The 25,324-nt window shown below is 39.0% G+C and overlaps 1 protein-coding gene across 5 annotated transcripts in view; it reads left to right on the top strand.

Moving 5' to 3' along the window:
* Window positions 1-25,324, top strand: part of arhgef10la (Rho guanine nucleotide exchange factor (GEF) 10-like a) — a 311,778-nt gene that overhangs the window by 171,057 nt on the left and 115,397 nt on the right. For all 5 annotated transcript variants that reach the window (XM_041784009.1, XM_041784008.1, XM_041784013.1 and 2 more), the window contains one exon: window positions 14,222-14,343. In XM_041784009.1, coding sequence (XP_041639943.1) covers window positions 14,222-14,343 — 122 coding nt within the window. The remainder of the gene's footprint in view (window positions 1-14,221; window positions 14,344-25,324) is intronic.

The following is a 25,324-nucleotide window of genomic DNA, read 5'->3' as shown; positions in this document are numbered from 1 at the left end:
CTATCAGAACAAACTGTAAAAGATGGTCAAAAGATGGAGTTATATTTACTTAAAAATCCACAACAGCCAGTTCAACTCTATTTTTCTGAGATTATAGAACTCATTTTAAGTTTTAAGTTACTTGTACTTAAATTTTGTCTATCAACCCCTAATCTGCAGTTTTTAAACCTTTTAGATTAGATTAGATTAAAATAGGTTAGATTAGATTAGAATAGAATAGATTAAATTAGATTAGATTAGATTAGAATAGAATAGAATAGATTAGATTGCATTAGATTAGATTAAAATAGATTAGATTAGAATAGATTAGATTAGATTAGATTAGAATAGATTAGATTAGATTAGATTAGATTAGATTAGATTAGATTAGATTAGATTAGATTAGATTAGATTTGATTAGATTAAAATAGATTAGATTAGATTAGATTAGATTTGATTAGATTAAAATAGATTAGATTAGATTAGATTAGATTAGATTAGATTTGATTAGATTTGATTAGATTAAAATAGATTAGATTAGATTAGATTAGATTAGATTAAAATAGATTAGATTAAGATTGATTAGATTAGATTAGATTAGATTAGATTAGATTAGATTAGATTAGATTAGATTTGATTAGATTAAAATAGATTAGATTAGATTAGATTAGATTTGATTAGATTAAAATAGATTAGATTAGATTAGATTAGGTAAGATTAGATTAGATTAGATACTTTTTTGATCCTGAAGGATATTCAAGAATTTAAGATTTTTGCACCATGAATGAAGTTTGCAACTCAGTTAAAGAGGTGTTAATGTTAAAAACTTTGGTTAATAATGTTGGTAACTTTGGTTATATAATAATTGTGAAAAGAAAACAGAAAAAGGAAAATAATGGATTAAAATGGGGTAATTCAATAATAAGAAGCAGAAAAAAATGAGTAAAAAGTTGCAGAAACAATGCAAAAATATCTGTAAAGTGGCCAAAATGGGCAAAAAGCAGCAAAAGGGGCACAATTGGGAACAAAGAGACACAAAATGGATGAAAAGTGGCAAAAATGGGTGAGAGGTGTTAAAAGGAAGTTACAGAAATAAGCAAAAAAAAAAAAAGCCGTAAAAACAGGGTAAGTCAGCAAAAATGTGTTAAAATGTTGCAAAAATAATGCAAAAAGTGGCAAAATTGGTGACAAGTGGAAATAAAGGGCAACACATGGGAAAAACATGGCAAAAATGGGAGGAAAAGCAACAAATTTTGGGTTAAAAGCAGCAAGAATGGACAACAGAAAGTGGCAGGAAGGGACAGACAATGGCAAAAAGGGGCCAAAAATCGCGAATAAGGGCAAAAGTTAAGAAAAATAAAAGTGGATAAAAAACAAAATAAAAATGGGTGAAAGGCAACAAAAACATTGCAAGTGGTAGTAGCCCAAGCGGAAGTTTCTTCTTCGTGTTGGACTCAGCTGCCAGCGTTTGTCAGTCTTTTTTTGCGCCTAAGCCTAACCCTTGGTGCTGGATCTCAAATATATCACCTTCCCCACTGCCTTACCCTGAACCTAACCACTCGGGCTTTAATGCCTAAGCCTAACCTTAGACGTACGGACTTCCTGTTGAGACTTCCGGTATGGATTGGATGTATGTCGGCCATCTTTTCTGCATCAAGGTACTCTTGTCCATTATTTGGTATGCTGAAAATGTGAGAACCAACTTGGAGAGCTACAATAAAGACTGTAACTTTATCTGCCTCTGAGTCTGAATGAGTGTTTGTTTTAGATAAGTATGATTATTTGGCTGTTGTGATTCATCATATATCTGATTTGTCTGTATATAAATAGAGTTTTCCACTGACACAACTGTGAAGCTGTTTTAGGAACATGGTCTAATATTCCTAAAACAAAAAAAATGTGTGTGTGTTTCTCTCCAAATCAGTGAGGCTGGAATATTTTGCCTATGATTGTTTTTGACCATGTTTTTGTATGAGGAGGAGGAGAAGTAGAGAATACATTTTCCCTGTGGTCTGTTGTTTTGTTTTCAGGGAATATACTTCCACATTCTTAAATTTGAATATTTTTATTCCAGCTCTTTTGTCATGAAGTGCGTGCTCGAGATATTTATTTACACGTTTTTTACCTCAGTTTGCTTGGCTGTTTTGTTTCCCTGCAGCAGATCTAGAAAACTCCTACGGTTTCACAGCAATGTGGTAGAAATCCAAAGCTGAGCGTCTACATTAATCAGTAATGTACAGTGTACATACATTGACCGCCCACTTGCTGAAAAAGCTCACTTTTTATAGTGAAACAACTTCTGTTTTTGATTTTTATAGTATCGGACGGCTGGCATTAGTGTCTCTGCTGCAGTTTGTTGCCGTGTCGCTCTTTGACACTAATTGGTACATATTGGGAGCCAAAGTACGTTGCATGTCCTGGGCTCATAGTAGTAATTACCATTAGGAGTCTGATATGATTTTTCTTCTTACTCATAGTTGGTGAGTTCTATTTATGGCACGTCCAGCATGATTTGATTAGTATGAGGTAGAGATTTCAGGGTATTTGTTCCAGAGGATACACACAATAAACATCAAATCTGTTCCTCAGTGCAACTATTATATAACTAACCATAATCATGGTATTACATTATCTTATTTTAACGTAATGAAGTAGTATTTGACATGTATACATGATGTGAGTAATATGAGTCTACTTAGTTAGAAATGATAGATATCAAGCTATTTTTTATAGTCTGTACTGTCATTTTTGATCCTGTAAATTAGATTCTTTTGAGTCTTCAACTTGTGAAAGTGATGTACCTACATCTAAATTATTAAATCTTATATAAGGAGTCATGCATTATTGAAGCAACCCATTTTTCCTGTCTTTGAAGTGGAAATGCACAATATAAGAAAAATATGCAATGTGTGACCCACTGCATGAATTCCAAACCCAAAAGGACAGGTTACAGAAACAAATAACTCCATGTACAGTGTGTTTCTGTAAAAACATGAACTACTTCCACCATACCATAGTTATTTCTGCTGAAAAATAGCGATTGCAACATGGCCTGTGTATGCGTCCTCAGGTAGACATTGGGGGAACTGCAGGTCAGTCAGGAACACTCTGGTCTTACATTTTTTCATTGCAAAACGAGTTTACAGTTTTACTTAGAAGAGAAGGCTCTGCTCTAAAGATGCTCCCTGGGTTAGTCTAGCAGCATGCTTTGACATCTCAGGCTGTGCATGGCTAGAAACCCTCAAATGGATAGATACATTTATGACAATTTGTATTAAATACAATAATATTTGTTAAAAAGCATTTAATCCACAGTAGCATGGATCTGAATGAGGGTGCAACAAGCTTTATGCTGTAAAAGAGGAGGCTGGGGTTGAAGAGGTGAAGCATTACCAGCAGCAGCAGTGTTGTGCATCAGCATTAATGCAAGCAGGGATTAGTGAGAATTCTGTCCTGTTTATATCAATCGCTGTTTTGAGAGAAAGAGCTGTGATTGGCTGTGGGAGCTTGAAGGTGAAAATTTGGATCAGTTGGCCATCAGCTAAACATGGCTGGCCGTATGACTACTGTGTCCTGCATGAACTAACACTAGGCATATTTATTTTTGTCCACTTTTGCATAGAAATCCATTTTTTCACTACTGGAGGTGAAATAAATAACTAGTGTGTGCACATCAGGAAAAAACAGTGCTATGAAAAAGTGTTTGCCCCTTTCTATTTTTTGTTTGCATATTTGACCCTTTTTTTCTCTCTTCCGTTTTTTAAGATTGATTTTTTTTGGCGTTGTATGCCTTTTATTGACAGAGGAGGGCATTGGACAGAATTAGAAATAGGGATTAAAGAGCTTGAAAGAGACATTTGAACCCGAGCGTACCTTTGGATCGCCTTCAACCACTAGGCCACCTGCGTCCCTATTGGACAGTTTTTAGTGTTTCAGATCATCAACCAAATTCGCATGTTAAACCAAGTAAAGACAGCTTTTTTAAACATTATTTCATTATTAAGAAAAAGAGCCTTCCAAACCTACTTGGCACTATGTGAAAAAATAATTGCCCCTCCTTGTTCAAACCACTGTGAGAGCCATTATCCACAAATGGAGAAAACTTGAAACAGTGGTTATCACTCCCAGGAGAGGCCGGCGTACCAAAAGTTCTCCAAGAGCGCATCAATGGCTCATCCAGGAGGTCACAAACCTAGAGCAACATCTGAAGACCTGCAGGCCTGACTTGACTCAGTTAGGGTCAGAGTTCATGATTCAGCAATAAGGAAGAGACTGGGCAAAAATGGCATCATGGGAGAGTTCCAAGGCCAAAACCACTGCTGACCAAAAAGAACACAAAGGCTCGTCATGATGAATCCCCAGACTTTTGTGAAAATATTCTGTGGACTGACCAGACAAAAGTTGAACTTTATGGAAGGTGGGCTTCCTGTTACATCTGCCATTTAAACTAACAGCATTTCATAACAAGAACTTGGACTTTTTATAGGTTAATGGCCATTCGAGGTTTGAAAAACACAACCTTTCCCTAGCTGATTCCTTGTTTGAGCACCTTTCTTGTAAAAAAACATACAAAGAGAAAGCAGACTAACTAGCCAAGCCCACAAACTTCTTTCTCTTGATCCTAGCAAATTGAATGTTTGTCCATTTGCTTTCTGTTGTGTTTTGATGTCAGCTTGTCAGCCCAGTAAGTTGAATATGTACATGAAAAAACAAACACATTATACATGAACAAAATCCAGGAAAACTTGCAAACAGTTGCCGGAAAATGAAATGTATTGGCAGGCACGGGTAGGTCCTCATAGGTCCTGCTCTCAGTAAAAGGCAGAGTTAAACTCATGGCAACAGGAGAGAAAATTCTTGGAAACATGTAAATGAACAGAAGTTGTTTATGCTTTTGAGTTCAAGACAAGTTGTTAATATTTTGACGTGTTTATCAAGACTTCAAACCTATAACACAAACTCAAAAAATGAGAAAACAGTTTGTGCTCATCTTCAGAGAGTGTGCCCAGGAAAGTGGCCTTGGTGTCCTTTTTAGACGCATTTTCCAATTAAGGTCTGATCTTATCACTGGTTCAGAGTAATTCATCACCATTACTTTGAGGAAAAGACTGAAGGTTGAGGATAATTTGTGTTCTCTCACATCCTCTCTCCGTTTCATCTCTGTTTATCCCATTATCTTGATTATTTCTACCTCTGTGTCCGTCTCTCTTTTAGAATCATTTTTACCAACTGACTTCTTCAGCTCACCAAATGGAGCATTACTTATGCTAATTTAATAATTAGCTGAAGAAAGTTGATGATTACTCTGGGGAAAAGGACACTAATGCACCTGCTGCCTCACCTGCAGCAATTGCTCTCAGTTAAAGCTTTCAATAAGTGACCTCACAGTCCCTGTATCCTGCTGGAGAAAGTCAGCCAATCCTCCGGTTATTTAGTTTATATACTTACGAAAGATATAGGAGCTACATTGATGTATTAGATAGGGTATTATATTGCTTTTTCAATTTATAGCAATATTGGACTAAAGGAATGACATGCAAATCCAGTTTGGTGCCCTCTGGCATCCACCAAAGGTCTCTTAGTGCTACTGCACTGTGGTAAAACTCGCATAGTGTTGATACCTTGGGTAGTGACCAGGCACTAAAGCTGGTTATACACCACCACGTGTCAACTCACCGCCTCCAGTCATTTTAATGAGGGAAGGGCGGCAGACAGGAAGCAGTTTTAACCACAGCGGTAGGACCCAGAATTGGTCGCCGCCCATGTGAACGTGCACAGATTTTGCCCTGTTGCTCGGAGTTCAGTGTGTTGAACTTTCTGGCGGCAGCCGTCTGGCAGCAGCCAATCACATCGAAGGAGGGAGAGAACCCGGAAATAGCAGGCTTTGCAGGTCAATGCAAACAAAGGAGGAGCTCATAGTGTTGGTGTCAGAATATCCTGAGCTCTACAACACACCTCTGCTGTCATACAAAGACAACCAGAAAAAAAATTGTGGAACCAACCACTGAAACATATTTTCTAGGGGGAATTATTTTGATGACAGAACCGTATTTTTCCCTTCATTTTTAGTACATTATACATGTTAATATACAGAGATTGTGAGGTACTCTACGTGTTTTTGGGGAGGGGGGTTGTGCTGGACTTGTGGGCGGGCTCTGCTGTGACGTTCACCGAAGCATCTCTATGTCATTGCTGCCTTGTACTGCGGCGACAGCAGCCGCTTTAATAAACTCTTTGCATTTCGAGGTACTCCTCCGGAGGGAGGTGGTTTTCAGGGTAGTTACCACTGACGGTGTGTAACCGGCTTAAGACGTGCACACCACAGTGTCCCTAGAGACAGCATGCATGTGTAGTAATGCTGGGTAGTAGTTCACAGTAGTATTCCTGGATTATGTGCAAATTTTACACATTTATATGTAAAATGTTTTTATGATTCCAGAATTTTGAATTTAAACACAACACTAGCAAATACAAACAATTTCAATACCATGTTAAAGGTATAAAGTGATCCCAAAATGGGTGAATTTACCGTAAAACACCAAATAATAGCCCGGGCATTTATTTGTCTCAATCACTGAGCAGACCAGGCGGCTATTTGGAACAGGCGTTTAATTCCTTTCTCACAAAAATCTTGCTTAGCAAAATTTGGAAAAATATGGTAAATTTAATCAAACTATTTATTTAAACCAATATGAATATCACTTTTACATTTTTAAGTCAAGATTACAGTACCATAGTTATACTTTTGTCTTCTTCTGTCAACTCAACACTCTCTAAACACTTTAAATACTGGTAAGGAGCTAAACAAACACAAAGTTGATGACAGACAGTGTTGAGCTTTGCAGCTTCACCAGCGTTGAACTCGGGGAATAACTTGATGGAGGCAGTTATACTCTTTAGCCTTTTCTGGCATGTTTATTGAGGGAATGGCTCGACCTCATGCTTACTTCTGGTTATGGAGGGATGAACTTTCAACTCAAGGAAAAAAAAACAAAAAACAATGCATGGCCCCTGGCCCCATACATGCGCCTCACAGTGGCGAAAATAAAATACTGCACCTCATTAAAAAAACAGTACAGTCTCATCTCACAACAACTGAGTACGGTTTTGATACCCAGACAAGGTCCCCAAGCTTTGAAAGGTGTTTTTGCTAAGAATAATATTTACCTAAAATAAAATGTGTCCTCTGAATTATTTTTATTAAAATGCATCAATGAGTCTCTCTGTCATTTATTTATTTATTTATATACTCTAATTTCAAACATTTTATTGGCATCAGTGTTTGTGCAGATGTCTGTTTCCAGTCCACAGGTAGGGATGTAAAGACAAACTTCTAGGGATCGGAAGACATTGCTGTCTGCCTTCTTTGCTCTTAATCTGTCTGAAGCAGGCACAAACATAACCATGTTTATCTTTACAAGATGCTAAAGAGGCTAAATCAAACTGTTTTTTCAGAACATTACATGAAAAAGTTAGCAGGGCAGGAGCTGAGTAGGCAGAAATATACATGTCGTCTGCCTGAAACACAAAATCTTGAATCTTCCTTTATGTCTTTGCACCAGTATTGGTGTGTGTCTAACTTCTTTAGAGCCTAATGGCGGTAAAACCGTCTCTATTCAGTTCATTTCAGTCAGCTTTACTGGCATTGCCAAAGCAGTGTGCTAAAAACATACATACAGTATGTTTTATACAGTAGGTTCTTTGTAGATGACATCATGCAGGAGCAGAGAACACCCCATGGGGGGCAAGTAGTGATTTCTGCTTTGAGAAATGCTACCAAAAAAACATGTTTTGAGCTGTTCATGACTATACCAAGCTTTCGAAGTGTGAAAATATAAAAAGTCTTCATTCTGCTGCTTCTGTGTCCCCAAAGTGGTGAAATTATCAGGCAACTTTTCTTTTTCAATTCTAAAACAGTAACAGAGAAGCAGCAGCAGGCAGGAGCCAGAATGAGTGCTGTCTTACAGTGCTCATGCATGGTCCATTTCCACAAAGTGGTCCGGTTTTGTTCAGTACAGTTTTGTTTTGAACATTTAAGTCTGGTTTTACCTGTGTTTCCTCAGCAGATGTCCATCTCATATACCACTCTTTTTAGTGATCATTTGGCTCAGCTCAGTAGAGCTGATTGTTTGGCTCCAAAAACGGCTCTACGCTTGGTACCAGTTTGGCTTTTTAAACGTGGATTAAATATGGACTAAAGGATGGAGGAAAGGAAACTGGCACTCAAACAGGAGCTAGCTACTTTGGCTCTGTAGTGCCACATTATGTAATAACGCCCCATTATGTAATAACCCTAACCATAGGACTTAGTGTGGGCTCCAAGGTATGCCCTACCCAACTACCTTGCCCTTACTCTAACTGCTTAGTGACTAATGCTTAAACCTAACCCCCCTTCAGGGCTCTAGACTAAACACCTAACCTTAACCCTAGGACTTAAGGTGGGCTCCAGGATATACCCTACTACCTTGCCCTAACTCTAACCGCTTAGTGGCTCATAAAATGCGGCGTTATTACACAATGAATTTAAAATTTATTGCATTATTACATAATGTGGTGCTATAGGCTCATTAATGAACGGCTTATCATCATCACTCACTTGTTTGCTCAGTTGATAGAACATCTTTCAATAGAGGCATGTTTGTCCAATTTTGAAGGTCGTGAACCCCCAGGGGTCCCCAGACCCAAGGTTGAGAACCACTGCCATAATGAGTCCTTAGCACCCTACATGTGGCTGGATTAGCTTGTACCACTGGTTGTGATGGAGGTTTAATCAGAGGCTTTATGCATTCTACTTCCTGTTTATGCTGATGCACTCTGATGTGGATTTGTGAGTGGCACTCCTGGCTGTGAGACGGATCATGGCATGTGTTGTAGAATCACAAAGACCCACTGGAAAGGGAGCAACAGCAGTTCAGAACCCTGTGCAGATGTTCCGTAAAGCTGTACAGTCTTTGAGAGATCCGCAGCCCGCTGCCAAAGTTTCTTAGTGCTGTAGCAGGCAACACTGAAAGTAATTGTGCTGTCAGATCAACTTTGAAACTACTTTTAAGGAGGAACAGTTAGATATTCTTGCTTTAAATATCTCCTTAAAAGTGCCCTCTGAATAATTTTGTCATTTTCATGGCCTGTTTGACATGAACAATTTGCTTTCTATTGTGAGTATTTTCAAAGTGCCTGGTGAGTGAAACATTTGTCGCACTCAAACGTTAAAAAAAGACAAACCCTGACATCAAACGAAGACACAAACACAGGAAGACGATCATTGAAAGATGTAAAAAAGACGCTTTACCTAGCCGTTCATTCCTGCCCTTGATCATTCTTTGCAGTTCCTTCCTGTATGAACATGTTTTGTTTGTTCCAGACAGGCTTTTTTTTTTTAAAATTCAGATGCACTTTGGCTTTGAAAGCGACAAGGATTAAACTGCCAAAAAAGATGTCACATTTATGTTAGTTCAGTCATTTCTACCAGAGTACAGTTAAAGGTGACATTTTGATTGTTCTTTTAAGTGCATGAATTATTGTGCAAAACACATCACGGTCCAATGGGTGATGTATCTGCATGACCAAAACAAATCAAACCAATTTTGCAACCTTGGTGCTGTTTGACCCGTGATGCAAGACAGAGGGAGCGAGCGAGCAGCATTAACATGAGACAAACTCTGCTGTGACTTATGCTTATTTGTACTAGACAACTGTTTCATTTTTATTGCCAGCCTGATATCAATATGTCCTTTAAAGACCTTGCACAAGACCAACTGAACTGCAGTGGTTGAGAAATTAAATAAATGAGGCTCATACACTCAGCATGAAAACACTGGACAGATCAGACAGTATCCTGAATCTATTAGTCATGAATTCACACTATTATTTAAGTCACAAAAGCCCTGCAAAGATTATTAACAGTCAGAAAAAGATCCGTGGTGAAGACCTTGTATTAAATAGAAAAGCACTTCTGCTATTTGGGATTATATTGAATTTTTGAGTCTCATACTACAGAAACAGACACGGTGTAAAACGTACTGAACAGCAAAAAGATATAGAACTGTAATTTTTAGCTGATATCCTCAGTTACTAAAGTATAACAGTATAAAGGATGGACATAGTTTTGATGTTATCTCACATTGGTTTCTGTGGCTCAGACTCTGTCCTGTTGAAATATGACCGTGTTTGGTCAAGTCAGGTCAGGTATGGGAGCATATGCCGCTTTGGCACTTCACCATATAAACCTTGGACTTCTACAGCTCTCACCTCCTGATGGCCATCATCCAGGACAGTCCTGAGTCCATGACCCATTCCTCCAGGTATCCTCCCAGCTGGCCCCTCCATGACACACATGCTCGCCCCCCAGGCCAACCAGGTCCCAGGCATCCAGTGTGTGGCAGTGTTAATTGTGGCAGCTATTTTTGATTTTAGTCTTTGTTTTAGTCTTTAAATGAAATGCGTTTTAGTTTTAGAAACGTTTTAGTCATTTCTACTCTTTTTAATTTTACTCGACGAAAACTCAAACCATTTTAGTCTAGACTGGTCCATAAAAAGTCCTCACATTTTAGTCTTTGCTTTTAGTCCAAGCATTTATTCTCTTGCCTAAATCTGGTACCAAATCATGGTAGTGTGTTCTGCACTCTGTCAGACCTGGAGTTCCTGCTTTCTACAGCTGAGAGGCAGAATAGATACAGATGCATTGTTTTTGACAGATTTACCCACAGTTGAGAAATATCAAGGATGATGAATGTGTGATGAAAACTACATCATATTTTTAGTATTATTTTTAGTCATCTTGATGAAAAGTAAACTTAGTTTTTGTCAGTTTTACTCATCACAGATCTGTTTTTGTTAGTCTTAGTCTAGTTTTAGTCATGGAAAAAAAGGCTGTCGACAAACATTTTTAGTCATAGTTTTAGTCAACGAAATTAACACTGGTGTGTGGTGCACTGGATCAGGAAAGCACCAGGTGCCTGTTAGGGTGCAGCTGCCACTCCCTTATCCAGCAGCTGACCCTTCCCATCCCCGCTCAGCAGTAGACACATGATCTCGCCAATGATACCCAAAAACGGAACAAACAAGAATTCAAAACAGAGCTCAAGACTTGAATATACTGTATGTCTTTAAAAATCACAGACTTGTTTAATTTAAACACATTTCATCCATTTTCTATAATGTTTATCCTGTTGGGGGTCATTGGGGGCTGGAGCCTATTCCAGCTGTCATTGGGCGAGAGGCGGGATACACCTGGGATTGATCGCCAATCGCAGAGGCCGATATATAGAGACAGACAACCAGGCACACTCACATTCACACCTACGGCCAACCTAAGAGCATGTCTTTGGTGGGAGGAAGCTGGAGTACCCAGAGAGAACCCACGCATGCACAGGGAGAACATGCACAGAAAGGCCCTGACTGGGAAGCAATACTGACCTTCTTGCTGTGAGGCAACAGCACTAACCCCTGCACCACTGTGCAGCCCCTAAACACATTTGAGTGAATGTATATTAAGTTTTATGAAGATCAAGTACCATGATAAAAGGCTGTATTCATAAAGCTCCCAAAGCACAAAGTTTTGCTCCTATTGAAGAAATTCTGAGAACATTATTCGAATTGTGATGTTTTCTATGAATTCCCCTTGAAAGATAAGACTACATCCTAGTAAAGAAAGTTATTCATGAAGCATCTCAGCCCTCAGAGAGCTGCTAAGGTGAACATTGGTTAGGAGTAGTGAAGTGGACTTCAAAGATGTTTTTCAGAGAAGACAACAGTGGAAAGACAGAATAGGTGGTAACAATTACAACTATGAGGCAACCTAATATTACATTAATTTGCATTAAATACATAAAATATCAGCCTGGTGAATGAATAAGAGCAAATAAATAGGAGAGTACAGGAAGGCTCACAGAGAACAAATTAATTGATTTTTGTCTCACTGAACAGAAAAATACAATGAATTCAGACATTTAAGTCCATATTGGACTTTCTTCAGTGCAAAGTGAGACATGCACACTGATCCTGAATTTAACAGTTGTATTCCACAGGTGCATTAATTGTAGCTCTCCTCATGCAGATAGGACGATCACTATTAGAAGAGACTGCATGTGCTGTGATGCATTTTGTAGAATAAACTTGTTGCGAATGGCATTTCCCCTCCAAGACTCCATGTTAAGCCAAGTGAGGAGCTCTGACATGATTCTCTGAATGTTAGGGAATTCAGACCCTGGTCATCATCAACCTGCGTTTGTTAATGAATTGTTTGATAATTATAAGTTCATTGCAGATGACGTCATCTGTGGCTGACATAAAACAGCCATTTTGTAACCTTTACTCATTTGTGAAGGGTAGTTGGTGGCTCATTTATTTATTGAGTTGATAGTCTATCACCATTTAAATTAAAAGCATGTTTGTGACAAAATGAGGAATTCTGTGTATGATGAGGGGCTCAGGTAGCCTCTTAGCTCAGTAAAGGACTCCTCAAGACTCTTGTCTCCCATCATCTGGCTAGATGATGAAGATGCTGGGAGTTCTGCAGGACTAAGTATTTGTGATACTGATTGCTTCCCCACTAGGTACACTAGGGATCACTTTTTTTGCCTCTTGTAACCTGTTGCCTGTTTTTGCTGACAGGTCCTTTGGAGCCTTTTTTGCCCCAAATTTTCACCCATTTTTGTCAGTTTTTGTCCATTTTTTGCTACTTGCCCTTTTTTCCACTTTAATTTTTTTTTTTACCACTTTTAACTCAGTTTTGAAACTTTTCACCATTTGTTGGATCTTTGCCGCTTCTTTGTGCAACCTATTTTTTACCCATTTTTCCTACAACTACTTTTTGCCACTTTCTGCCTATTTTTGACAATTTATGCCCATTTTTGCCACTTTTATTTTTTTGACAACTTTTAACCCTGTTTTGAAATCTTCCCCGTTAGCTCCCCGGCTCACTGGGCTTCTCTGAAAAGTCAGAAATTGATCAAGCTTAACATTCAACCACTAAAACTCATTTTTCTGTTCAGGACTGCAAGTAAATAACTATAATTTTAAATATTAATCAAGAATTATTAATGTGCTTTACTATTTTTTCAGTTTTTTGTAAATCAGTAAATTTGAAAATTCATGGATAACAATAATAATTATATTTTAGCATTAAAAATATCATTTGGGTTAAAGAGCTTCTACATATTGGTGTATTAACCATTGCAGAAAAAAAAATGATTTTGGTAATTACCAGTGCTGTTAATCTAGGGCAGCTGTGGCACAAACCTTACTTTGGGTGGTGGTCTAATACATTTGTTAAGCAATAAGCACTGTATTCTTTTTTGCTATTTTAAGCCGCCTTTTGAATTTTTTTTTGTCAAATTTGCCATTTCAGCCACTTTTTTGCTTCTTTTATCCCATTCTTGCCACTTCTGCCCATTTGTTTCATTGTTTTTTTTAATACTTCATTTTGTCATCTTACCCCATTTTTCCCCATTTTGCCACTTTTGCCCTTTTTTTTTACCTCTTTTACCAGTTTTGACTATTGAAATGTATATTTGTCACATTCACTCACTTGTTGTTTCTCTTTTCACTATTATTCTATTCTTAAAACAAAAAACAAAAAAAAAACAAACAAAAAAAACTTTATCACCCCTTATGGATGGCCTTGCTGCAGATATAGAGTTTCTCTTGTTGCAAATTATTACAGAAAATGTAGTAAGAAAAACGCAGTAAGAATCTTAATTCCATATTTTAGTTCATGCAAATAAAAATGTATGATGATAAAATTAGTTTTGGTGAGCATTTTGGCCCATTCGCCCGTCCCTTGTCAGACGTGCAGTTGTTTTTAAAGCTTTAAATTATGCACATATAAACATGCACCAGGAAAATCCATTATAATAAGTCGAATCCAGCAGTAGCTTTTTCCTGCCGACACTGACTCTCGCTGTTGATTAAGAGCAGGTTTAATCACTACTGAGACCCTGTGTTGGCGGTACCTGGCCTCGCCTCCCACAACAGGGACTAAGCCTCTGGCTGATTACCACATCCACATGCTAATAACACCACCCGTATTACATACCTGAGGTAGAGAAACGTCTCTTTGATTATGATGCGTGGTTTTGACATGGCTTGAAGGAGATTTTTCCAGCTTGGCTCTGCTGTGAGGGTGAGACGCACGCTGTCAGTGAGAACAACAACAAAACAAGCTGCTAAACTCCCAACAACATGACTTCAGTGCTCCTTTGTGAGAGGAAATGAAAAGATTTCTCTCCCCCTTTTCTTTCAGGAGAGGAGAATTCACCGGGCTGGTTATACGGAGAGGATGAAGGGAAGACGATGGCCCCGTTCTGGTGTCCGCTGCTGACCTGTCATATGCCCGTGTTTGCTACAAAGTCAGCAGAGAGAAAGGTAAATCCACCACCATCACAAATCAGGCAGGACGATTGGAGGGAAAAGAAAGTAAAGATAAAATGTCCTGAAGTTGGATGGGATATAAACTAGATTTGTTTTTAGAAATTAACATTCAAATAAAATAAGTCCAATTCAAACAGCTTTACTAATCCCTCTGGGGACATTTGGTTAAGAGCAGACTGTACATAAAAACAAAGTTAAAACACAGTGATGGAGGCAGCTTAAATCTAAAACAGAACCTTAAACAAATACTGATAGAAGTTAGGCCTACTGATAAATAATTAGTCTAACTGAGAGAAATAAGGGATCAGTGTTATAAAAGGATAAAAGCATCTTAGAAGGTAAACGGATGAGAGACTGTGAGAAATTTAAAACCAAAGGAGTAATCTCACTGCAGAGGGAATGAATGATTGTAAAAAGCAGTGAAACAGCTACAGTAAGGACACATATGATAAACACAGAATGGAGGATTTAGTAGCAAAGAGATTTTGTCCACATGTAAAGAAACACTAAAGGGATATACCTGGACCATGACTGAAGTTCTTTGGAGGTGACACCACGAAAGAAGCGAAGAACTCCCCTTGGAAGGCAATTAATGACTTCTGCATAGAGCATTGGTTCCCAAACTGGGGTCTGAGATGTTAATTTTGGGGCAGTCGCAGGCAGCTTTGCGTGCCTTTGTTCCTGGAGAAGGGTGGAATGCCCTCCCCATGTTGCAAATGAGATCCTGCCCCAAGTGGAGGAGTTTAAGTATCTCGGGGTCTTGTTCACAAATGAGGGAAGAATGGAGTGGGAGATCATCACACGGATGGGTGCAGCATCTGCAGTGATGCGGTCTCTGCATCTGTCTGTCGCGGTGAAGAAAGAGCTGAGCCAAAAGGTTGAGCTCTCGGCGGCCGAAATGAGTATCCTCCGCAGGGTGTCTGGGCTCTCCCTTAGAGATAGGGTGAGAAGCTCGGCCATCCGGGAGAGACTTGGAGTAGAGCCGCTGCTCCTCCGCGTCGAGAGGAGCCAGATGAGGTGGCTCGGGCATCTGGTCCGGATGCCTCCTGGATGCCCTCCTGGTGAGGTGTTTTGGGCAGGTCCCACTGGAAGGAGGCCCCGGGGAAGACCCAGGACACGCTGGAGAGACTATGTCTCTCAGCTGGCCTGGGACCGCCTTGGGATCCCCCAGGAAGAGCTGGTCGAAGTGGCCAGGGAGAGGGAAGCCTGGGCTTCCCTGCTTAGGCTGCTGCCACCTCGTTTATGACTGTTACGACTATGCCAAGCATTCAAAGTACAAAAAATTAAAACATTCTTAAGCTTCTTTTGTGTCCCGATAGTAGACAAATATACAGAAGAAGAGAGACAGGAAATATGGGGTGAGGTAGTGGGGAAGACATGCACCAAGCAGTGTAGAGACCGGGATTCAATACTGGGACCAGTGCATCAAGGAATATAGATTCTATATGTGGGTACCAGCTCTACCTACTGAGTTAAAGTCAAAGATTTGAATTGTTTGAAATATTAAATGCAATGCAATGGCGTTTATTCATTTTGCTAGCACTGTTTTCTAATCTATCATTCAGTCTTGGTGTTATGGGCACTCTAGGGAGTGGGAATACTTTATGCAACTCTCCACAGTTCCCCTCCCAGTCATGTGTATTCTGCACCTTGCTTCAATGTCATGCAAGATGTGCACTGCTGACACACCAGACTGACTCAGGGGACATATGGCAGTCTTCATGCATGAACATACATGTAAACAACAGCAAGTGTGTCTCTAGCATAAGGCAGAAATCTGTGCTTTAAAAAGTAAATGCCTATTGCAAATGAAGAAGCTTCAGTAAATACATGTGAGTTGTGTTACTCATGTCTGCAATGGTTTTGAATGTATAAAGCAGTGTTAGAACATAGTTCCTGTTTGTTGTTTAGACTCTGACTTCGTGACTCATCACAGCCAGAGCCTCCAGATAGAAGTTGAAGCTAAGGTGGAGCTCAAACATGAGCAGAGTGCTGGTGCAGAGCACAGCTGGCAAGGACAGAGCAAAGGGAACGACTGGATATCTTTTAGCTTAAATGAAGCTCCAGAGTGGGAGGATGTGTTGTTAGGGGATTGAGGAGAATGACGTTTGTCAACTCAGAAATCAGTGCAGCCTGCCTGAACCGGCTCGCAGGTGTCACTCCATTAAAAGATAAATAGAAAACCAGTGTGCTGACTCATGGCCTGGTGCTGTAGCTGATGATGAAGCTCTTATTAATAAATGAAAAACTCTGCTTTTTAATACTCCAGTGTTATCAGTGTCATTAAATTGGAAAGAGATAACCATTAACTTCAATATCCGATGAAGGATCTGAGAATAGATGGAAGAATGGATAGCTTTTATTTCATCTGGATCCTCTTAGTGTTCCCTTTACCTTTAAAATTTTAAATCACTGCCTCTCTCTGAGTTTGTTTTTGTCTTTTCAAAGTGAAGATTTTGATGCATTCAACATTTTTAAACAGAGATCCTACTCAGGAAGCAAAAAGCCTCCCTTTGGATCAATCTGTCAAAGAGATTTGACTTTCACTGGCGCTAACTTAACCTCAGAAGCAGCCATTACACTTCAGTGCTGCTGCCATCTTTATTTAGTCAGAGAGATCATAGTGCCATTAACACAGCCATTTTCCATTGAAGGCAATCAAAGCCCACTTGCCTTGCCCTAACGGCTAAAAATACATTGTCTCAGAGATGATCTCACTCAAAATACCCAGACTGTTAGCATTACAAGGTGACACAAGAGCTTCCGCTCAAGATGCTGCCTGAAGAGTCCCGATCAATACAAGCTGTTAAGACCTGGAAGCCTCCTATAGATCAAATGGTCAGCCCAGGTGAGAGGTAGACTAAAAGGGTTTTAGAAGTCAGTGGAAATGGTATGAAATCCATTTGCCGGGGCTGAAAGATGATATTTCCAACCACATTTTCTACTGCTGTAATGTGGTTGTGGGTCTGACTGAGCAAGGTGGGCGGTGAGGAGAGCCAAATTACCATGGTCACCAGGGGAGGATGTTATAAAGTGATCATGCAATTATCTTAATGGCTGTGGGACACCCAAGCGCAAATCGATGCTCCAACATTAGATTAAGACCTATATGCACTAACCCGTTGTCTACTGGCCGTGAGGATGAGAGAGGAAGGTGAGGTGAGGCTGCAGAAAAAATTAAAGGAAGTCCAGGAAGGAAGGGACATCCCTTAAGATTGCAGAGCTGTCTGCAAAGGTGTGTTACACCTGGCTTGAAGCAGAGCCAAGTTAATTTAGATATTCCGAGCCGTCTGGACCCGGAGGTCTCCGGGGATCTGCTCGTACTCTCCTCGTCTCGCTCAAACAAATGAAGCAGCTGAGCTCGCCAACAGAGGACACAGCAGCCTTTTCCATCTTTAATAAGGTTTACCAAGAGAACATGACGTGTGTTTATTTACTGAGAACTCTCAAACTGAGTTTTCCTTGTCTCTTTCCTGGAAACACATTTATTTGCAACTCATATTTTTACTTACACTGTGCATTAAACCAAATCTGCTTTCCTAAATATGTAAAAGTCTTAGCTCCTTGAATTTTGTTTCTTTAGTAGTTACTCATATTTTTGGTGTTGGCTTGAAAGCGTAAGCGGTGGCTTTACTGATAAAAGCAAAATGGGCTTGTTTCGACGTACTCTCTTGACAACAACATGTCTTTCTGGGGCCCAGCCAAATCTGGGGCCCACTGAGGTCAGAAAAATCATGGTTTTTGCTGTGATAACCATATTTTGTTAACCTGAATAACAACCACAAGTATATATTTTAATCTTTTTGTGCGGTTGGATATAAACTTCTTAAAAATGTAAACCCCTCTTCTTAAAACAGAAATAACATGGGTTTAAAGTGGCAGAAGAGTGGTGGAAAGGATGGTAAACTGGGGTTTTAAAAGTGGCAAAAATGAATTGAAAGAAGCATAAATTGGTTAACAGAAGCAAAAAAAATAGCCAGAAAGTGGCAAAAAAAAGCCACAAAAGGGTGAGAAGGACTTACACAATGCAAAAATGGGTTTGAAGTGGCAAAAATCGGCATAACAAACAGTGAAATGTGGTTAAAAATGGCAAATATGTGTCAAAAAAAAAAATGATGAAAAAGGGTTGCAACAATGGGTCAGCATAGGAAAAAATGGGTGGAAAAAGACAAAAATGTGTTAAAAGGGGAACAATCAGGCAGAAAAGTGGTGGAATGGGTATAAAAGTGGTAAAATGGCAGAAATGGCCAGAAAAGGTGGTGAAATGGGAATGGTAAATGGCAAAAATGGGTTCAAAGGCATAAATTGATCAAAATGAGGCAAAAACTTCTTGTTTTAAGTGGAATATTTTTGTACAGGATGTTTTTACGGTGTTCATTTTTTTGATTAATATTGCTTTATATACCAACATTATTATTTTTTTTTAATTTATTTGTCTTTGTATTTCCACTTTTATTTGCTTATTCTTTTATAGATTTATTTTTTTGTAATTTGGCACACTCACTACTCCATACTTTAAAGACTGAGATAAAAAACAAAACTAGTCTTTTTAAAAAAGCGCTAAAAATTGCTTCAGATAGATAAAGTGTTGCCATGTAAGATTTTTCCAGTCTTTTTTAGCCCTGTATGCAAATATAACTTGGTTAAAAAAAAATAAAAAGACAGAAAAATTGACAATAGTCTTGTAAAGAAAAAATCCATTGGAGTTTTAATTTACTTCAAGGTTGCAGAAACAAATTAATAATGTCATCAGTGCATACTCTAATATGTTTGTATCAATATGTCTGCCACTTGGAAGTTAATCAACAACATTTCCTTATTACATACTAAATTTTGCATTACATCAAATATCTATTTCACAGCCTGACTCCTCATTAAGCTTTCTGCAATCAAATTGTGCTAAATTATTTACAAACGGGGAAGTTTCATCTTAGATTCATCGGAAAACTCCAGGGGGGCTGGTAGTCAAATGGCCAAATAAAAAAGAGGAAAATCTGAATAGAGAGCAGGATAGTTCATATGAGAAAAGAATTTAAGCTCTAACTTTTTCTCACTTTTTCATTCTCCTAAGCCAAATAACTCCTGGAATTATAGATCTGATGCACTCACTGCACTTTGTCTTAACAGCCTGCATGATCTTAGACTATTTCCTCAAAAAGTTGAAGGTTTATTATGAAAAAAGCATAATAAAAAGTGAGCTATTAGATGCCTGAAGATACAATATTCTCACTTTTCCTCCTACATAGTCTGACCTTTATAGGTTTAATATAGTCGGTCCACTTAGTCCAAAGACCGTGAATGTTTTCTTACAACTCCTGCTGCAAAGAGAAGCGATGTCAAGTCGAGTGCGAGACTTCTAAAAGTAGACATCTCTGCTTGCACTGCTGCAGGAGCAAGAGTTCATATACTGTATGTTTTACTGTCTTAATGTATGGGCTTGTGTTGCATTTATCTCTCTTTGACTTTGCACTGCGGCTGTGCACATGCCAAGAACGGGAATGTGATAGTAATGGGGGGCTGGGTATCAGAATGCTGAAGAGGTAAGCAGTGGTATTTATTTAACTAAAGAGAAGGTAGCATTAAACGGAGTGACTTTAAGTCCTTCATGCAGAGCAGACTGTGATTAGGGGCTTAACTCAGCAGCCCCCCCCCCGTCTCCCTCTCTGTGTCTCCATCTTTGCCTCAGCTTCTGCCTCTGGGACACAAACGCCTCTCTGTGCCAAAGCTCCGCGGCATCTCTTTCTCCGGCTCTCTCAGCTTCTCTTGGCAGTCTGAGTTACAGTGAGCAGAAAGGATGAAGAAAAGGAGGGGAAAAAAAAGAAATCCCAGATTAAAAGAGATGCGGCCGAAGGGGCCCGAGTCATTTCCTACAGAAAATAAAGTTCCAAAGCAGCGTAGCATGAACAACATGCACAGGTCACCTGAGGGAGCTCAACCCACGGCTGGCTGTATGCAGCGCTGTGCACCCTGGTCAACTCTGTGGGAGCCGGAGAGGGCGACTAAGCGAACTCGTTAGGCACCGGAGATAAACCTTATCGCAAGTGTGCTGAGTGAGAACAGCAGGGCAGACTGAGTCCTCTCAATTTATCTCTTTCATTTTCTCCCTCTTTCTCTCTCTCGCTCACGTACACAGAGCTGGGCGCTATCTTGGTTAATAGACAAACCACATTCTGATGGTTTTTGTTGTTTAAGGAGTCAGAGCACGCTCCGTTTCGGTGCCCTCTCTGCCATTTTGAAAGATGAAACGGAGCAGTTTTGGCAGTCGGCCCACAGGGAGGCTGTGAGGTAGCAGGGTTAAAGGATTAATACGAGATACTGTAACAGAAAGGGTAACAGCTGAACCACATCTCTGTGCAGCACCATCAGCTGCTAAACGGAGCAATTAACATCATTTTATGCTCTTGGTGGTTGATGTCAATCTGAAGAGGTGTTTTTTTGTAGTTTTGAAGATATTAATTTGAATACAAACTTGAATTTAGCAAAATCCTTGACTACAAATCATGGTTAAATCATACCCAGACTATGATATTGCTCTATCCTTGTTTTAGAAGTGCACTCATGTCTTGCATCGCTGTTCTTTATGCTAAAACCTGCTTAAATAAAGTATATTTTTAAATTATAACACACATTCTAAAGATTAAATATAACTAATAGTGGTGTAAAGATAATCCAATATGGATCGGTTAACCGACCTCGACATCAGCGGTCTGAGTGCATTGGTCCGCGGAGCCCTGGATCGGTAAAAATACGTCATGAACCGGTCTTTGGACTTGTTTTAACGTTAGAGATCGGTTCATGAGGCTCTCCTGCTTGTTCTCATAGCCCGTTCCGCCATGCTCTGGCTCAGCATCTGTACTCTTGCATGACCTGCAGTGACCTTTAACCTTTAAACGAGAGTTCAGTTCACCGTAGGTGCTTGTTATGTAGCTGGATGTGTTTCACTGGTCGTCGTCTAAACGTCTTTCAGTTCTGCACCTCAGGAAAATGTCATGTGGACTTTATTTGAAGGAAGGATGACTTTCGAAATGTCTGGAGGAAAGAGGTTAAGAACTACGGCAGCTCATAAATCTCACCTGTTAAGACGGCAGAGCTAAAGTTTAGCTAAGATGCTAAACGCAGCACAAACAGACCCGAACATAAACACTTTTCTGAGTTAAAACTTGAACAAGTCTTCAGTTATCACCGTAACAACAGCCCCTTTATTCACAGGGATTACAAACTTAACATGTTGTTGGGAGTGATTGATTGGTGACATAATCAATACATTTGAGTTCACTGATATGATATTAAACAGAGAGGACTTCACTGAGCTGGAGAGCAGCTGTTCTCCAGTGAATTAAGTCAAGAATGAAAACAATCAAGAACGGTCAGATACACAGAGAAAGGAAATAATGATATTTTGTGACATGAAGACTGAAAACTCACATTAAGAGGAAATATGAAAGGATAAAATTTATAGAAAGCTGTTTTAATTAGACTGTTTTCAATATTATTTTAACCCCTTGTTCTCCTGTACTAGCAGACACACAGAGCTCTGTCTATCCAAATCTCCTTGTGACTTTAAATTCATTTTAATGTGTGCTTCTTGTGAAAATTTGATATTTAGTTTGTATTGTTATTTGGATTAATAATGCTAAGGAAGTTACAAGTACAGAAGGACGAACATGTACCAGTAAAAACTCCTTTTAATATTTATCTCCCAATTTAATGTCAAAGTTAGACACCTGGGTGTGATAAAAACTTTCTTTAACATCATTTCAGAATGTTAGTACAGGCGGCCTGGCATTTAGTCTGTTTTATGAATAAGATCAAGTAAACTTAGATTAGTATGAAATTATCTTGTTTTCCCCTTTTTTGCAAATTTTTGTTAAAGCAGAAGTTATTTTGATTCTATAATCAGATTGTGCCGAGTTGAATTGGATCGGACCGAATCGTTCTGTATTGTAATGAATCGGCAGTAAATCGAATTGTGGTCTGTGAATCGAGATTCAATTAGAATCGTCTCCAGAAGGAGAGATTCACACCCCTAATAACTATTCAGTCAATTAGACAGGCTTTATATATTTAGTGCTTCTTAAGGAACACAGAAAATGTGTGAAAATTAGGGCTATCAAATGATTAAAATGTGTCATTGTGATTAATCACCAAATTTCTGTAATTTCATTGCAAGTGTGGCTTCCTCTTTATCACATTTTAGAATTCCTCGTTTTTTCATTTAGGTCATTCTTGTACTTAAACTAAGGGTCGTTGACTTCCTGTTTGAATCTGAGTTTCTGCTAGACTTTTTTGTGTCTGGTTAAAATGAGAGCAAGTACTGGACATTTGTTTTAGATGGCGATATGCAGAGATGTTCTTCCCTATATTTGACTCAGAACATGGCTCAACAAATAGAATTACTGGTGTGGATTTACTCATTAGAGCCCACAAACGTCCCACAAGTTCTAGGCTCAAGGCATCAATAGTGTCAATGGGACAGCACAACGACTAGCTTCACGAGGAAAAACAATTAAGAGCTAACGATTTATGGTTGAGAAGTTATTTTACTTTTGATAAACTGTTACTTCTTTAATTGATTGATACTAATACAGAGCCATAATAAAGAGCTAATTTATCTTACTGAGAAGGGTTAGGATTAAATGAGTTTTCACTTCTCGTCCTTTTTGAATATGTAATCTAATTTATTCACTTCAATTACAATATTTTCTTCATAGCATGCACAACACCAAAAATAAAGCGATATCTCTATTCAAGCGCAGATAAAGAAGTGTTTGCAGAGGGACGTGTGCTAGTGCTGAAAGTTCTGTGTTTGTATAGTTTACCCAGCAAAACCTGACCTCAGGAGCAAGGCTATACTGTGTAAAGTTTGTACATTTTTTTTTGGCATCTTGAGTAAAAGCAGCAGCATGATTCAATCCAGCATCTCAAACAGAAACATGCAGCGGAGCCAGAAAGGAAGGGTTCACTAGTCATACGAGAGAACAACTGACAAAACGACGAAAAGAAGCTTTACGGAAGCATTTTATAATCTGATGTGTCAGCAGACAATAATTGGATGCCTAATGATTAATTACAGCTCATATTGTAAATTAGTATTATTTATACCATGGTCTTGGTGAATACTCGATTCTGATTGGCTCTGGAAATTCCATTGGTGTCCATTAAATTCTGATATATGGACGCTGTTCAAACTTCACTAGTAGCCCCGGTCAAAAAAATCATTACACTGTTCCAAATTCATGTGCAGCAGCTGTTAGCCGTTACTCTGTTAGGAGTAACCATAGAAACCTGAGAAAGTCATATTTTCTGAGCAGGGAGTACAGCGCTGCCAGCCTAAGGAGCCTGTGCACCGGCTTCAACCGTCACTTAACTGACATGAATAAAATGACAGACGCCAGGTTTAAGACCAGTACGTCTTGTTTCCAGGCTCACCTTAACACTTAGTGCTGTTTATTCAAACAGCTGGTCTGCTAAAACCAAGCTTTCTATCAGATGACTGTTAATGTTAATGTACAGGTTTATAATCTGACCACAGGTGACTCTCAGTCTTACTTGTCTTCATGTCTTTTCATTGATAAATCCGTTCAGAAGGTGCGCTGAGTGGACTAGTTTGTTTGTTCCATCGTGACCCGTCCTATTCACTGGAGCACTGAATAACGTTTACATTCCCTAAGAACATTATGGATTGGAATGGCTATTCCAGTTATTAGTCAAGCCCTCAGGGGCTGCTAGGGGAAAGAAATTCTTGTTTTAGTGAAACTTTCTATTTTGACCACAAAACGTATGAAATTATAAATGAGTAGTTTTATTAATTATTTTCGTTGGCAAGTGACCATGATATAAGCAGGTTAATGCCCTCCGAGGTGTCCAATTATCAGGGATTAATGGACTTCGCAGAGGTTCAGGCGTCTTCATTGTCCATTAATCCCTGATAATTGGACACTTCATCGGGCATTAACCCTTACATACAGTGCCTAACAAATTTACATCATTGGTAATTACCAAAATCATTTTTTATGTTTCTGCAATGGTTAATACACCAATATGTAGAAGCTCTTTAACCCAAAAGGTATTTTTAATGCTAAAACATAATTATTATTGTTATCCATTAATTTTTAAATTTACTGATTTACACAAAAACTGAAAAAATAGTAAAGCACATTAATATTTCTTGATCATTGTGTCAAATTAGAGTTATTTACTTGCATTCCTGAAGAGAAAAATGAGTTTTAGTGGTTGAATGTTATGCTTGATTCATTTCTGACTTCTCAGAGAAGCCCAGTGAGCCGGCTCAGATTTGGGTGAATTCAGTTTGAAATCCCTCATTCCTGTTCAAAATGGTAAAACATGGAGAGCTCACTGAAAATGGCAGAGTCCGCATTAAAGCACTTCATGATGCTGGATGGTCTCTGAGACAGGTGGTCTAATAAATTTGTTAAGCACTGTATATTTGCCTCTTAACACTCCTGGATATTAGTAGCTAAAAGCTGAAATAAAGTCAGCTTTTTTTGTCCCTAAAAATTTTAAAAGATCCTTTTTTTGGCCTAAATTGTAGTAAAACTTGTCTGTGGCTATAATAACATTACTGGACAACATATACTGATGTGTTTATCACCCCACATGTTTGGTTTTTACTTCAGTCTGGATATTTTGGTAAGTCTGCCGCTTGGGTACTGATGATGTAAATGAATCCCAATGATCTGCCGACTCAGCAGGCTTTTTCACAATTGTTTTTTTCTTTTATGGCATCATATCGTATATAGGGGACTGAGCGGCTCAAATGAATAGCCGTCTTAATCTATGACACATTATTTCTTGAGCAATGGTTTCCTGTGTAAGCACTCATTCAGCATGCTCTAAAGGAGACAGGTGCCTGCTTCCTGCCCTGATATATACATCCTTTAAAAGGTGCACATGTGTACTGTATGTGCAGTATATTACAGCGCAGCGACAGGAATCCCTTGGCTGCATAATGATT

Source organism: Cheilinus undulatus, linkage group 3 (genome assembly GCF_018320785.1).
Source record: "Cheilinus undulatus linkage group 3, ASM1832078v1, whole genome shotgun sequence".
NCBI classification, from domain to species: Eukaryota; Metazoa; Chordata; class Actinopteri; order Labriformes; family Labridae; genus Cheilinus; species Cheilinus undulatus.
Note: the sequence above shows the minus strand (reverse complement) of the source record. Positions and strands in the feature narration are given on the sequence as shown.